General features: G+C 41.0%; 1 protein-coding gene across 3 annotated transcripts in view; it reads left to right on the top strand.

The window, feature by feature from the left end:
• The window catches only part of tacc1 (transforming, acidic coiled-coil containing protein 1), a 46,817-nt gene extending 30,439 nt beyond the window's left edge, over positions 1 to 16,378 (top strand). For all 3 annotated transcript variants that reach the window (XM_046341683.1, XM_046341676.1, XM_046341679.1), the window contains 10 exons: positions 3,189 to 3,249; positions 3,987 to 4,215; positions 5,588 to 5,640; positions 5,752 to 5,892; positions 6,491 to 6,567; positions 6,713 to 6,756; positions 7,217 to 7,383; positions 7,834 to 7,940; positions 10,641 to 10,761; positions 15,943 to 16,378. In XM_046341683.1, the coding sequence (XP_046197639.1) occupies positions 3,189 to 3,249; positions 3,987 to 4,215; positions 5,588 to 5,640; positions 5,752 to 5,892; positions 6,491 to 6,567; positions 6,713 to 6,756; positions 7,217 to 7,383; positions 7,834 to 7,940; positions 10,641 to 10,761; positions 15,943 to 16,011 (1,069 nt within the window). In that variant the 3' untranslated portion in view covers positions 16,012 to 16,378. The remainder of the gene's footprint in view (positions 1 to 3,188; positions 3,250 to 3,986; positions 4,216 to 5,587; positions 5,641 to 5,751; positions 5,893 to 6,490; positions 6,568 to 6,712; positions 6,757 to 7,216; positions 7,384 to 7,833; positions 7,941 to 10,640; positions 10,762 to 15,942) is intronic.
• Positions 16,379 to 16,966: the final 588 nt, after the last annotated feature.

The following is a 16,966-nucleotide window of genomic DNA, read 5'->3' as shown; positions in this document are numbered from 1 at the left end:
GGGACCGTGAGAAGCACTCCCTGTCCCCCCTCAAGATTAGGGAGTACTCACTGCCCTCTCCCAAATCTCTCAGTGGTCCCTAGCCAAGGTCGGCACCGAATTTTGCTCAGACAGACTGTGTTTAAGATACTATAGGGATATATTGTTTTACCCTAATTCTGACTAAAACTACACACATCATTTATTATAATATTACTGACTAAGACTACACACATCATTAATAATTTGATGATTCTAATGTATTTCATTGATGATTCTAATAAATTTCATACAATTATATAGTTTCAAGGTGGAATATTCTAATCATTCATTTTAACATATAAATTCCATTCACAGCTTAACACCCCGGCCATCCTACAATCTAAGCTCGATGCCCTCAATCTCACACAAATTAACAATGAACCTACCAGGTTCTCAAATTCGTAAACACGGGCACCCTCATAGATATCATCCTAACCAATCTGCCCTCCAAATACACCTCTTCTGTCTTCAACCAGGATCTCAGCGATCACTGCTTCATTGCCTGCATTTGTAGTGGGTCTGCGGTCAAATGACCACCCCTCATCACTGTTAAAACGCTTCCTAAAACACTTCAGCGAGCAGGCCTTTCTAATCGACCTGGCCCAGGTATCCTGGAAGGATATTGACCTCATTCCATCAGTAGAGAATGCCTGGTTATTCTCACCATCTTAAATAAGCACGCCCCATTCAAAAAAATGTAGAACCAGGAACAGATATAGCCCTTGGTTCACTCCAGACCTGACTGCACTTGACCCGTACAAAAACATCCTGTGGCGTACTGCATTAGCATCGAAAAGCCCCTGCGATATGCAAGTTTTCAGGGAAGTTAGGAACCAATATATACAGGCAGTTAGAAAAGGAAAGGCTAGCTTTTTCAAACAGAAATTTGCATCCTGTAGCACAAACTCCAAAAAGTTCTGGGACACTGTAAAGTCCATGGAGAATAAGAGCACCTTCTTCCAGCTGCCCATTGCACTGAGGCTAGGAAACACTGTCAACACCGATAAATCCACGATAATTGAGAATTTTTCTACAGCTGGCCATGCTTTCCACCTGGGTACCCCTACCCCGGTCAACAGCCCTGCGCCCCCCACAGCAGCTTGCCCAAGCGTCCCCCCATTTCTCCTTCACCCAAATCCATATAGCGGATGTTCAGAAAGAGCTGCAAAATCTGGACCCGTAAAAATCAGCCAGGCTAGACAATCTGGACCCTCTCTTTCTAAAATTATCCACCGAAATTATTGCAACCCCTATTACTAGCCTGTTCAACCTCTCTTTCGTATCGTCTGAGATCCCCAAAGATTGGAAAGCTGCCGCGGTCATCCCCTCTTCAAAGGGGGAGACACTCTAGACCCAAACTGCTACAGACCTATATATATCCTACCCTGCCTTTCTAAGGTCTTCGAAAGCCAAGTTAACAAACAGATCACCGACCATTTCGAATCCCACCATACCTTCTCCGCTATGCAATCTGGGTTCCGAGCTGGTCATGGGTGCACCTCAGCCATGCTCAAGGTCCTAAACGATATCATAACCGCCATCGATAAGAGACAATACTGTGCAGCTGTATTCATCGACCTGGCCAAGGCTTTCGACTCTGTCAATCACAGCATTCTTATTGGCAGACTCAACAGCCTTGGTTTCTCAAATGACTGCCTCGCCTGGTTCACCAACTACTTCTCAGACAGAGTTCAGTGTGTCAAATCGGAGGGCCTGTTGTCTGACAATCTCTATGGGGATGCCACAGGGTTCAATCCTTGGACCGACTCTCTTCTCTGTATACATCAATGATGTTGCTCTTGCTGCTGGTGATTCTCTGATCCATCTCTACACAGACGACACCATTCTGTATACTTCTGGCCCATCTTTGGACACTCTGCTAACGAACTTCCAGACAAGCTTCAATGCCATACAACTATCCTTCCGTGGCCTCCAACTGCTCTTAAATTAAAGTAAAACTACATGCATGCTCTTCAACCGATCGCTGCCCACACCTGGCTGACTGTCCAGCATCACTACTCTGGACGTTTCGGACTTAGAATATGTGCACAACTATATGTGGACAACTACAAATACCTAGGTCTCTGGTTAGACTGTAAACTCTCCTTCCAGACTCACATTAAGTATCTCCAATCCACAATTAAATCTAGAATCGGCTTCCTATTTCACAACAAAGCCTCCTTCACTCATGCTGCCAACATACCCTCATGAAACTGACTATCCTACCAATCCTTGACTTCGGCGATGTCATTTACAAAATAGCCAGCACTCTACTCAGCAAATTGGATGCAGTCTATCACAGTGCCATCCGTTTTGTCACCAAAGGCCCATATACTACCCACTACTGCGACCTGTATGCTCTCGTTGGCTGGCACTCGCTTCATATTTGTCGCCAAACCCACTGGCGCCAGGTCATCTATAAGTCTTTGCTAGGTAAAGCCCCGCCTTATCTCAGCTCACTGGTCACCTTAGCAACACACACCTGTAGCACGCGCTCCAGCAGGTATATTTCACTGGGCACCCCCAAAGCCAATTTCTCCTTCGGCCACCTTTCCTTCCAGTTCTCTGCTGCCAATGACTGGAACAAACTGCAAAAATCACTGAAGCTGGAGACTCATATCTCCCTCACTAGCTTTAAGCACCAGCTGTCAGAGCAGGTCACACATCACTGCACCTGTACATAGCTCATCTGTAAATAGCCCATCTAACTACCTCATCCCCATACTGTTATTTATTTAATTTATTTTTCTCCTTTGCACCCCAGTATCTCTATTTGCACACTCATCTTCTGCACATCTATCACGCCAGTGTTTAATTGTTATATTTGTAATTATTTCACCACTATGGCCTATTTATTGCCTTACAACCCTTATCCTACCTCATTTGCACACCTTGTATATAGATGTATTTTTTTATATATTTGACTGTATGTTTGTTTATTCCATGTGTAACTGTGTTGTTGTTTGTGTCGCACTGCTTTGCTTTATCTTGGCCAGGTCGCATTTGTAAACGAGAACTTGTTCTCAACTAGCCTACCTGGTTAAATAAAGGTGAAAAAAAGTACAGTTTATTAGATACATGTCCCGAACAATTACATGTTCAGTGTCCTAATAACCAATGCTACTGTATATTCTGTATTTACAAATCCTCTTCCGGTGTTCCTCTAGGAATTCGTGTAAGGTCAAGAAGTATGAAAACCATTCCCTGGTCCTGAATGTCTGCAATGAGGTGTGTGTGCGTGTGCGTAAGTGCTTGTGCAATATCAGTTGAATATAACCTTGCTACAGTGGCACTGCAATGTCTATTACTCAGTAGGTTACCTCACCTACACACACACACACACACACACACACACACACACACACACACACACACACACACACACACACACACACACACACACACACACACACACACACACACACACACACACACACACACACACACACACACACACACACACACACACAGCTTCTTTCTTTCATGCTGACAAGTGCATCCCTTTCTCACACTCTCATCATTGTATCCATAGCATTGCGGTACAGCCCTGGCGTGTTGACAGATGCACGACTCATCACTCAGCACGTGTTTATCAGTCTGTAGATGCCATGTGCCATCATGTTTTATCACATCCCATAACACTCCAAATGACTATTAAACTACCTCAAGTGAACCACCTAATCTACTACTTTGAGAAACAAAACAAAAATATTGTAGAAATCATGTGCTATTTGCATGTTAAAATGCATATGGAATCCACCGTGTAATATTATGGCATTGTTTACATTTTTTGTTGTTGGACTCTCTATGCAGATTTTACAGTGTGGCTCAGTAGTTCCCAGCCCGTGGTTCCCATCCCAGCTTACCAGATGGAATACATTCAATTCAATATAGTAAATACACCACGGGTGTTCTATCTGACTGTAGGCTGACGGTATGCTGATACTCCATTCTCTTGTTTACAGGAAGAGGATGTGGTTGTGTCACAGGTCCAAGAAATGCCCCGCCGCGTTCGCCATGCCACCGATGAGGAAAAGCTGGCTTGTAGTGAAATCATGGGCCAGAAAGCCAAGGAGGAGGCCGGGGTGGAGGTGGAGGAGGAAGAAGACTCAGTGTGTGCCAAAGGCCCAGCTAAAGGCCCAACCAAAGGCCTGGCCATCACAGACAATGTCAAAAGCCAGGCAATGCTGGATGGTAAGTTTGGTTTGGCTCTCAGGGCGTTTTTTAGATTTATTCAATGACCAAGACGTAGTCAAAGGGACTCTGTTTAAAAGTCTAAAGGGGCTAGAAAACAAAAAACAAAACTTAATGGCAGCAGTTCTAGACAATCCATTAGATTAGCTCCATTAGATTACACTTGACTACAGACAGCAGAAAAGCAGTTTCCGGAGAGCCTCTGGGATTGTAATCCCATAATAGTTTTTACTGCCGTCTATTGGCCATTGAAAATCAGAAGTTGAGTAAATGACTTTACCATCTCCATCCCCATCAGAGCATGTTAACAGAGTTGAGCGGTTGGAAATCCCGCTCATTGCTCATGGAATTACCGCTCAGGTGCTCCATGTCCTTTAATACAGCACTGTTAAAAACCGCTCAGTGCTCACAGGGGAAAAAACCCCGCTCCAAATTCGCTCCATTCATTAAAATCGAAATTTAATCAACACCCATCTATTATTGTGACTGCCTGGACATACCAATTGGTTTTTAAGTTTTGAAACCAAACCATATGGATTTGAATGAAAAGTATTTTAATAAACACGAAAAGGTGAATGTAAGAAGCGAACATAATTTTAAATAGGCTACATGTCATATTAAACAGCATATAAACACTACATTTGCAAACATTTCTAAAAACCTGTTTTCGCTTTGTCATTATGGGGTATTGTGTGTAGATTGCTGAGGATATTTTTTTATTTAATCAATTTTAGAACAAGGCTGCAACATAACAAAATGTGGAAAAAATCAAGGGGTGTCTCAGAATCGGACCAAAATGCAGCGTGCTTTGGGTTCATCATCTTTATTACGTGAACCGGAAAAAAACAATAAACAACAAAACGAACGTGAAGCTATGCAATGCTCAAGGCAACTATACACAAACAAGATCCCACAACAAACAGGTGGGAAAAAGCTGCCTAAATATGATCCCTGATCAGAGAAAACGATAGACGGCTGCCTCTGAATGGGAACCATATCAAACCAACCTAGAAACAAAGAAACTAGAATGCCCACCCTAGTCACACCCCGACCTAACCAAAATAGAGAATAAAGGATCTCTACGGTCAGGGCGTGACAAGGGGTCTTTCCAAAGGCACTGTAAATATTTTGCTACAATGACACACTTAGTTATCTACCCACCTAGTTCCTTTCTGTTAGCATGTGCACGTAGCATGTACACCATCATGCTGTTGGGATAAGTGTCTTTTCAGATTCCACAATGTAAGTCACCTTGATTTAGGACCTGAGTGTTTTATGACTTTCTTTATGAAAATATTTCATTCCAGCTCCGCTCTGCTCACATACTCTGATCCCCATAATACTTATTCATGTATTATTGTCTTCATCTCAGGGCCACAGGCGAGGATAACACACAATATGAAGGAAAAGGACATTTGCATTTCAGTAAGTAGGCTTAGATCTTTTGATTTGTCTCTAAGATTTGTTATGTTTTTTCAATAGAAGCCAGTTTGCATTAGAGCACAGATTGACATGTTTTGTCCTTGGTGTCTACAGAGTGAAGAGCTGTCAATCACCCCAAGGCCAAAGTTGATTGGCTGCAAGGGACACAATGACAAAGGTAGTCCCTCCTCCATGGATACCATATCGCTAAATGAGATGGACAAAGCAGCGGTGCTCACCTTGATCAGAGAGGAGGTATAGTAACTGACCAATAGTGGTTATTATACCAAACTGAAAATATCTGGGTCATGTTCATTAGGCACCAAATTGAAGAAAACAGATTGAAATAGGGAGGGACTATCTGGATATATCTAATTAGAAATGATAATTTTTGTTTCCCATTGCCTGCCCTAAAGAACACAACCTAGGTTGCACTAAGAGCTAGCCCTCTGAGCTAAAGGCCCAGTTCCCTGATTGCTGACTGTCACTGTAGTACTGCACACTCACTGCAGTACTTATATTATACCATAGTAAACATACTTAAACTTTCAACAAGTACTGATGTAGGATCTTTATTTTTATCAACCTGTTAAAGGAAAACTGTATTTTAGATGTAAAAAGGTTTCTGAAGTTTGTAATTTTCACTTTGAAATTTCAGACTTGATTTTCCCTTTAAGAAAAAACTACCCCTTAAATGTCCATTAATTATGATCAATATAATAATTGACATTTCCTGTTGCTGCAGGATTATTTTCCAGCTGTAGAAACTGGCTCAAATTAAGAACCTACATCTGTAGCCAGCAACTGGATGCCTGGCAAGCCTATGTTAAGCATAGTGTTTTCTCCCCAACAGATAATCACTAAAGAGATAGAGGCCAACGAGTGGAAGAGAAAGTATGAAGACAGTCATATGGAGGTGTTAGAGATGAGGTATTATATGGCACTGTTGTTTTAGTTCGACATCATTCAAAGTGGATCATATATCACAGGAAAACTCACAAGAAAGCTTTTAGACTGAAAATAAACCTTTTTCATTGTATTTATATCTCTCCTCCTGTTAATTCATCTCTTGTAGGAAAATAGTGGTGGAGTATGAGAAAACAGTTGCACAGATGATTGGTAAGTTCTTGAAGAGTTCATTATCGGCACTGATATGAAATCACAGGATTGGTGAAAGCAATATAGTTGATACCTACCAGCTTATGACATTCAGCTTATTAATACCCCTAGACTTATTCCACATTTTGTTGTTCCAGCCTGATTTCAAAATGGTTCAAATTATTTTTTTCCTCCCCTGCTACACACAATACCTCATAACAAAGTGAAAACATGTTTTTAGAAAATGTTGCAAATTTATTCATCAGGAAATGGAAATGAATGTATTGACAAATTATCAATTATCTTTGTATTCCCCTTTTGTTATAATTTGATTGAATTCTCGTTTTTTAAAACATCAGCGCAAATTCATGGAACTAGACGATGATAGCAAGCCTATTTAGGCTATTGAGACACCCTTGTACCCTTAGTCCTTGTTTGGACGTATCTCAACTTAGTGACCTTTGACCTGTAAACTTTGCAGAGGATGAGCAGCACAAGAGGAGTGTCCTGGGCTCCCAGAAGAGTGTCCAGCAGGTGACTCTGGAGCGGGACCAGGCCCTGGCAGACCTCAACTCTGTGGAGCGCTCACTCTCGGACCTCTTTAGACGTTACGAGAACATGAAGACCATCCTGGAAGGCTTTAAGAAGGTATGTGAGACTAGAGCGAATGTTTAGGAAGGTGTGCGTGATACCAGTGGAGGCTGGTGAGAGGAGCTATAGGCAGACAGGCTCATTGTAATGGCTGGAATGGAGTAAATGGAACTGAGTCAAACATAATTTCTATATGTTTGATACCCTTTCATGTATACCATTCCAGCCATTACAATGACTCCATCCTGCTGTAGCTCCTCCTACCAGCCGCTTATGCGTGACTTGTGTTAACGTTACACTAGCAAGGTTCTCTCACTGTACTTCAAAGACTGTTGAGTTGAAGTAAACCTTTGTCTGCCCATGTTGTATTCTGTGTTTTACTTCATGTTTTGATTCTTCTTTATCTGACCTTTCATTATCACTACTTGTAATGGAGAAATACCAGCCAAAACAATACATTCGGTTGAATTAAATTTCAGATCTGTCTGTGTGTGTGTGTGTATCTAGAATGAAGAGGTGCTGAAGAAGTGTGCCCAAGAGTATCTGGTCCGCGTCAGACAGGAGGAGCAGAGATACCACACCCTCAAGATCCACGCTGAGGAAAAACTAGTCAAGTAAAGATAGACACATACACTTTTTAGTTTAATATAATTTTGATTTATTTTACCCAAAGAGATTGTTTATAATCTTAAATACATTATATATACAAAAGTATGTGGACACCCCTTCAAATTAGTGGATTCAGCTATTTCCGCCACACCCGTTGCTGACAGGTGTATAAAATCGAGTACACAGCCATGCAATCTCCATGAACAAACATTGGCAGTAGAATGGCCTTACTGAAGAGTTCAGTGACTTTCAACTTGGCACCGTCAACAAGTCAGTTTGTCAAATTTCTGCCCTGCTAGAGTTACCCCAGTCAACTGTAAGTGCTGTTATTGTGAGGAATTTCCGGAGACACCTGAAACCCCACCTCTTTAAGGAATACCTAGGATAGGATAAGTATTCCCTCTCCCCCCCCCTTTAAGATTTAGATGCACTATTGTAAAGTGACTGTTCCACTGGATGTCATAAGGTGAATGCACCAATTTGTAAGTCGCTCTGGATAAGAGCGTCTGCTAAATGACTTAAATGTAAAAATGTAAATGTAAGTGGAAACATCTAGGAGCAACAACGACTCCGCCGCGAAGTGGTAGCCACACAAACTCGCAGAATTGGACCGCAGAGTGCTGAAGCATGTAAACATTGTCTGTCCCCTATTGCATCACTCATTATCAGGCAGTTAACCCACTGTTCCTAGGCCGTCATTGAAAATAATAATTTGTTAGAGGTTAGGGCCGTTTTTTTCAACTTTTTGATAAAAAGCGTGCAAAAACTCAACGCCCTGCTACTCATGCCAGGAATATAGTATATGCATATGATTAGTATGTGTGCATAGAAAACACTCTGAAGTTTATAAAACTGGTTAAATCATGTCTGTGACTATAACAGAACGTGTGTAGCAGGCAAAACCCCAAGGAAAAACTCTTCACAACAAAAATAATATATATCCCTCCACCAGTTCCCTGAATTGTCTATGGCAAGGGAAAATAGATAGCGCCCACTTTACAGTTCCTACAGCTTCCACACGATGTCGCCAGTGTTGGGAATTGGGTTGAAGTTAATCTTTGGTGAAATGAGGAATAGGCACTTCCTGTCAGAGGGTACACCGGGGGAAGTTATGAAAGAGAGAAAATCGTCCATGATTTCAAGACTTGCTGCTATTGAATACAGATCGCCCCGTGACCAATTTGATCGATTATTAACGTTTACAAATACCTAAAGTTGGATTACAGAAGTAGTTTGAAGTGTTTTGGCAAAGTTTATAGGCAACTTTTTTAATAAAAAAAATGACGTTGCGTTTTGGAAAGCTGTTTTTTTCTGGATCAGACGGGCTTCATTTTGGGTATACATGGACGGAATTAATTGAAAAAAAGACCCAATTGTGATGTTTATGGGACATATTGGAATGCCAACAAAGAAGCTCGTCAAAGATAATGCAGGTTTTATATTTTATTTCTGCGTTTTGTGTAGCGCTGGCTATGCTAATTATTTTGTTTACGTCTCGTTCAGGTATTTCGGGGGGGGGCTTCTCATGCTTTCGCCGAAAGGCATTTTTAAAATCTGACATGTTGGCTCGATTCACAACGAGTGTAGCTTTAATTGAGTACCCTGCATGTGTGATTTAATGAAAATTTGAGTTTTAACGAGTACTATATGATTTGGCGCTACGCATTTCCCTGGGCTAGTGGCTAGGGTGAGACGGCCTTAAGAGGTTCTGACTTGCCTAGTTAAATAAAGGTTAAAAAATAATAATAATAATAAATAAATCACGTTCCAAACTGCCTCTGGAAGCAATGTCAGCACAAGAACTGTTCGTCGGGAGCTTCATGAAATGGGTTTCCATGGCCGAACAGCCACACATAAGCCTAAGATCACCATGTGCAATGCCAAGCGTCGACTGGAGTGGTGCAAAGCTCACCGCCATTGGACTCTGGAGCAGTGGAAACGTGTTCTCTGGAGTTATGAATCATGCTTCACCATCTGGCAGTCGAACGGCCGAATTGTGGTTTGGCGGATGCCAGGATAACCCTACCTGTCCCAATGCATAGTGCCAACTGTAAAGTTTGGTGGAAGAGGAATAATGGTATGTGGCTGTTTTTCATGGTTTGGGCTAGGCTCCTTAGTTCCAGTGAAGGGAAATCTTAACATTACAGCATACAATGACATTCTGTGCTTCCAACTTTGTGGCAACAGTTTGGGGAAGGCCCATTTCTGTTTTAGTATGACAATGCCCCCGTGCACAAAGCGAGGTGTATACAGAAATGATTTGTCGAGATCGGTGTGGAAGAACTTGACGGCCTGCACAGAGCCCTGACCTCAACCCCATCAAACACCTCTGGGATTAATTTGTACGCCAACTGCGAGCCAGGCCTAATCGCCCAACATCAGTGCCCGACCTCTCTAATGCTCTTGTGGCTGAATGGAAGCAAGTCCCTTCATCAATGTTCCAACATCTAGTGGAAAGCCTTCCCTGAAGAGTAAGGCTGTTATAACAAAGGGGGGACCAACTCCATATTAATGCCCATGATTTTGGAATGAGATGTTCGACTAGCAGGTGTCCACATACTTTTGGTCATGTTGTGTATATTCCTATCATCTAGCCTATTGCTCATTGGGTACAGTACACAGTGGAGGGAAGAGATCTTCTTTTGAAGGTCTTTTATTTTTCATGATTTTCTTTCTCTAACGTTTACCTCTCTGCTGTGTTGTAGGGCTAATGAAGACATAGCCCAGGTGCGCTCCAAGGCCGACTCAGAGAGTGTGGCTCTTCATGCCAGCCTGAGGAAAGAGCAGATGAAGGTGGACTCCTTGGAGAGAGCCCTCCACCAGAAGGTACTTGACAACATTTACTTGACTTACTCCACTTGGGGAAATATATCTGTAGAATCAGATTAAAAACATCCTGAGAATAAATCACTTTCCTACCAGGTAAACTGGTATTTCCCGCCAAAACCGCAGGTGTCATTCAAAAGCATTATAAATCATATAAATAGGTTTATGTCTGGATGTGATTAGAGCTTTGATCCAAAATTCAAACCTGATGCAACCTGAGCCTGACTAAATACATTTATGAGCCCTACATTATTAAAGACACGTTATCATTTAGTGAGTCCAAGCCCAAAAAAGGCCAAATGATTGTGCCATTATCAAATACAGCTACCACACATTACGCACAACAGAAAAACATAAAATCACATACAGTAGATGTAGCTATGCAATGGGTAAATCAATTAATCAAGCTCCAGTAATCTTTTTGAGTGTGAACTGTATTACACAGTTACAAGTATAGGCTAGCGAATTAGATTTTAATTGTTCATAATATTTCCCCTAATGTTATTAGCCTACCTCTTTCTCTCTCTAATATTACTTCATTCCTTCCTCGCAACAGTTAAATTAAATACGTTTCGTTGTCCTCATCTTCATCATTCTAATGACATCCTTTAAGAATATAGGACTAGAATGAGATGCAGAAGGCTTTCAATTCTCTTCAAGAGGATTGAATGGTTATGGGTCTGAATAAATAACTAGCCTATAACTAGCCCACGATAGTCTACCGCCATCGTGCGTTCGCTCTTCTTTCAGACTACCCCTGAGTTCTATTGGCTGCTGTATTTAACATTCAGCATACAAGAGCTTGCGCCACTCTTCGAATAGTTTATTGGTGTAATAAATGCAACAAAAAATGCCCAGCAAGCTATTCTACTCTAGCTTTTCCTGCATAGGACTCCAAGCGCTAAGGAGCCTTTTTTTCTTTTTACAGCGAGAAGCCAGCGGAGCACAGGTGCGTGCTTATTGCGCAAGAGACAGAGGCTATACGTTAGAAGCTTATTATGCATAACCTCTCAATATGTAAATATAAGGCTAGGCTAATACTGCATTGAAATGATTACCTGAAAAAGGTAGACTAGGACATCTATATATAGGCTTATACAGTGCATTCGGAAAGTATTCAGCCCCCTTGACTTTTTCCACAGTGTTATGTTACATCCTTATTCTAAAATTGATTCAATATCCCCCCCCTCATCAATCTACATACAATACCCCATTATGACAAAACAAAAATAGGTTTAGACATTTTAGCAAATTTAGTCAAATAAAAACTGAAATATCACATTTACATAAGTATTCAGATCCTTTACTCAGTACTTTGTTGAAGCACATTTGGCAGAGATTACAACGCTACAAGCTACTGGCTGCCAGCTCGAGGAAGAGTCTTGTTTTGTTTGTCACGAACAATGTTTTAACAGATGTTATGGCAGGTGTAGTGAAATGCTTGTGTTTCTAGCTCCAACAGTGCAGTAATGTCTAAAACACAATCTAAAGTAAAGGAATTGAATTAAGAATGTATAAATATTTGGAAGAGCAATGTCAGAGCAGCATAGACTAAGATACAGTATATACATGAGATGAGTAACGCAAAATATGTAAACATTATTAAAGTGACTAGTGTTTCAATTGTTAAAGTGGCCAGTGATTTCAATTATATGTATAGGGCAGCAGCCTCTAATGTGCTAGTGATTACTATTTAGAAGTCTGATGGCCTCGAGATAGAAGCTGTTTATCAGTCTCTCGGTCCCAGCTTTGATGCACCTGTACTGACCTCGCCTTCTGGATGATAGCAGGGTGAACAGACAGTGGCTCGGGTGGTTGTTGTCCTTGATGATCTTTTTGGTCTTTCTGTGACATCGGGTGCTGTAGGTGTCCTGGAGGGCAGGTACTTTGCCCCCGATGATGCGTTGGACAGACCGCACCACCCTCTGGAGAGCTTTGCGGTTGCAAGCGAGGCCGTTGCTGTACCAGGCGGTGATACAGCCCGCAGTGATACATGCTCTCAATTGTGCGTCTCTAAAAGTTTGTGAGTGTTTTAGGTGCCAAGCCAAATTTCTTCAGCCTTCTGAGGTTGAAGAGGTGCTGCTGCACCTTCTTCACCACACTGTCTGTGTGGGTGGATCATTTCAGCTTGCCCGTGATGTGTACGCTGAGGAACTTGAAGCTTTCCACCTTCTCCACTGCGGTCCCTTCAATGTGGATAGGGGGGTGCTCCCTCTGCTGTTTCCTGAAGTCCATGACCATCTCCTTTGTTTTGTTGACGTTGGGTGAGAGGTTATTTTCCTGGCACCACACTCCCAGGGCCCTCACCTCCTTCCTGTAGGCTGTCGTCATTGTTGGTAATCAGGCCTACTACTGTTGTGTTGACTGCAAACTTGATGATTGAGGGGGCTGAGCACACATCCTTGTGGGACCCGAGTGTTGAGGATCAGCAAAGTAGAGGTGTTGTTTCCTACCTTCACCACCTGGGGGCGGCCCGTCAGGAAGTCCAGGACCCAGTTGCACAGGGCGGGATTCAGACCCAGGGCCTCAAGCTTATTGATGAGCTTGGAGGGTACTATGGTGTTGAATGAGCTATAGTCAATGAACAGCGTTCTTACATAGGTATTCCTCTTGTCCAGATGCAGTGTGCAGTGCGATGGCGAATGTATCGTCTGTGGATCTGTTGGGGCGGTAAGCAAACTGAAGTGGGTCTAGGGTGACAGGTAAGGTAGAGGTGATATGCTCCTTGACTAGTCTCTCAAAGCACTTCATGATGATGGAAGTGAGTGCTACGGGCGATAGTCATTTAGTTCAGTTACCTTTGCTTTCTTGGATACAGGAACAATGGTGGACATCTTGAAGCATGTGGGGATAACAGACTGGGATAGGGAGAGATTGAATATGTCCGTAAACACTCCAGCCAGCTGGTCTGCACATGCTCTGAGGATGCGTCAAGGGATGCTGTCTGGGCCGGCAGCCTTGTGAGGGTTAACACACTTAAATGTCTTACTCACATCGGCCAGGGAGAAGGAGAGCCCAAGTCCTTTGTAGCGGGCCTCGTCGTTGGCTCTGTGTTATCCTCAAAGCAGGCGAAGAAGGTGTTTAGCTTGTCTGGATGCAAGACGTCGGTGTCCGCGATGTGGCTGGTTTTCCCTTTGTAGTCCGTGATTGTCTACGGACAATTCCTTTGACCTCTAGGCTTGGTTTTTGCTCAGACATGCACTGTGGGACCTTATATAGACAGGTGTGTGCCTTTCCAAATCATGTCTAATCAATTTAATTTACTACAGGTAGCCTCCAATCATGTTGTAGAAACATCTCAAGGATGATCAATGGAAACAGGATGCACCTGAGCTCAATTTCGAGTCTCATAGCAAAGGGTCTGAATACTTACGTAAATAAATAACCATTTTAGAATAAGTCTGTAACGTAACAATATATATATATATATATTAGAGGTCGACCGATTAATCGAAATGGCCGATTAATTAGGGCCGATTTTAAGTTTCGGTATTTTTGGGCACAGATTAAAATATATATATATATACATTTAAAAAAATATATATTTTTATATTTTTATATACCTTTATTTTACTAGGCAAGTCAGTTAAAGAACACATTCTTATTTTCAATGACGGCCTAGGAACGGTTGGTTAAAACGACAGATTTTCACCTTGTCAGCTCGGGGATCCAATCTTGCAACCTTACGGTTAAGTTGTTTATGACTTCAAGCCTATCAACTCCCGAGATGAGGCCGGTGTAACCAAAGTGAAATGGCTAGCTAGTTAGCGCGCGCTAACTAGAGGGACGGAAACTATACTGTTACACTGGCAATACTAAAGTGCCTAGAAGAACATCCAATAGTCAAAGGTTAATGAAATACAAATGGTATAGAGGGAAATAGTCCTATAATTCCTATAATAACTACAACCTAAAACTTCTTACCTGGGAATATTGAAGACTACTAATATTGAAAAAATTCTGAGCAAGGAACTGAAACGTTAGCTTTCTTACATAGCACATATTGCACTTTTACTTTCTTCTCCAACACTTTGTTTTTGAATTATTTAAACCAAATTGAACATGTTTCATTATTTACTTGAGGCTAAGTTGATTTTATTTATAATATTAAGTTAAAATAAGTGTTCATTCAGTATTGTTGTTGTAATTGTCATTATTACAAATAAAATACAAAATTGTCCGATTAATCTGTATCGTCTTTTTTGGTTCTCCAATAATCGGTATCGGTATCGGCATTTAAAAAAATCATAATCGGTCGACCTCTATATATATATATATTTATTTTTTTCTTCATAAATTTGCTAACATATCTAAAAATCTGTTTTCCCTTTGTCATTATGGGTTATTGTGTGTAGATTGATAAGGACAATTTGTATTTAATATATTTTAGAATAAGTCTATAACGTAACAAAATGTGGAAAAAGTCAAGGGGTCTGAATACTTTCAGAATTGATGGAGAGAGAGACAATCTGCGAGAGAGTGCTTGCTCGTCCACTGATTTAAAGCAACAATATAGGAGTGTTTTAAAACCTTGCAGCTGCAATAAAACACTAAAACATCTTTACAATTAAAAAATAAGTTGATCCCCGAAAGCCAGATGGAGATGTGTAAATTAGATGCGCATTCGGTATTTATATTACTGTAGCATATGCTATGCTGCATCAAATGTAGGTCTACCTGTCACAATAAAACAAGTTATCATGATGAGATGACAGTTCTACAAACTGAGATGGGCTGTCGGTCCCAAGCCTGAGTTTTTATGATTCATCATGCAGTGACCACAGAAGCCATAGAGAATCCAGATTTAGACATTGATATAATTTAACAGTTACATTCCACATCATGCTGTTCATATAAATAATTTATTATAATTTACCGGTTTCTCCCAGTTATTTATCCCGTGAAAAGGAAGGGGTTTTGTGCATTTCGGTAAATTTCAGTAAATCCGAGTTCCCACATTTCAACCCTACTGTAAAAGTAATTTATAGTAAAAGACTGGATACATAACTGGATACAATAATTGTGTTACTTATCGGTGGCTTCCAATGACAAGAGAACCCCTCTATCAGAAGGTAAGAATCACTGATAGTAAAATAATAACTAAGCCATCTAATTAGTTATCTAGGGCTTCAATGCAGAATTGCACATTTGTACCTTGATTGATCTCTCTGTTCTACCCAGAATCAAGAAATCGAGGAGCTCACAAAGATCTGTGACGAACTAATAGCGAAGCTCGGGACATCAGACTGATCAGACCTGAAATCATAAACGTTGGAGTTGTTGGATGAACTGTTCCACCAACTTCTCCCCTCTCTGCCTTTCCATTGCAGCCAAGGCCTAACCATCCCCACTGCAGCTAGCTGGTAAATTACTGTACACACTTCTATACAATCTGAACCTATCTCTGCTTTTATTACTCAAACACCTAGCGAGTGACTGCAGTAGTCACCCCTATTGTTTCAGATTGGAACAAATTAACAGCGAAACAGCAATGAGTGTATATATATATATATATACATACAGGTATATATATACAGTGGGGCAAAAAAGTATTTAGTCAGCCACCAATTGTGCAAGTTCTCCCACTTAAAAAGATGAGAGGCCTGTAATTTTCATCATAGGTACACTTCAACTATGACAGACAAAATGAGAAGAAAAAAAATCCAGAAAATTATATTGTAGGATTTTTAATGCATTTATTTGCAAATTATGGTGGGAAATAAGTATTTGGTCACGTACAAACAAGCAATATATATACATATACACTCATTGCTGTTTCGCTGTTAATCTTTTATTATAACCAATTAAGTATTGACGTGGCAATTTGTCATGTTCAATGTGCAACTTTGATGCACATGTAGGGCCAAATCATAACTTTTGGATAAATTTGGTAAATGAAGGTCAAGTTAAGGTATGGACCTTTCTGTTGATTTCTAATTATTTTAAGTGAAACTACGTGAAGGAACTAGTAGCTACTAACCTGTTGGAGCTACTAACCTGTTGGACAATATATAGACAATATTTAGGCTTCAATCAATTTTCCTTGTGTTTTACCACTTAGCCCATGTAGCCTGTAACTAAAGAGCACTATTCTCTGACCTCATCATAGCACATAGTATTACACGAACAGCTTAACAAATCTATCAGTGGAGTAATGACATACTCTGTTATCATTTTAGTTTCACTCTCTGTAAGAATGGGTTGA

Source organism: Oncorhynchus gorbuscha, linkage group LG03, assembly GCF_021184085.1.
Source record: "Oncorhynchus gorbuscha isolate QuinsamMale2020 ecotype Even-year linkage group LG03, OgorEven_v1.0, whole genome shotgun sequence".
Taxonomy (NCBI): domain Eukaryota; kingdom Metazoa; phylum Chordata; class Actinopteri; order Salmoniformes; family Salmonidae; genus Oncorhynchus; species Oncorhynchus gorbuscha.
This window is presented reverse-complemented; position numbering and strand designations above follow the sequence as displayed.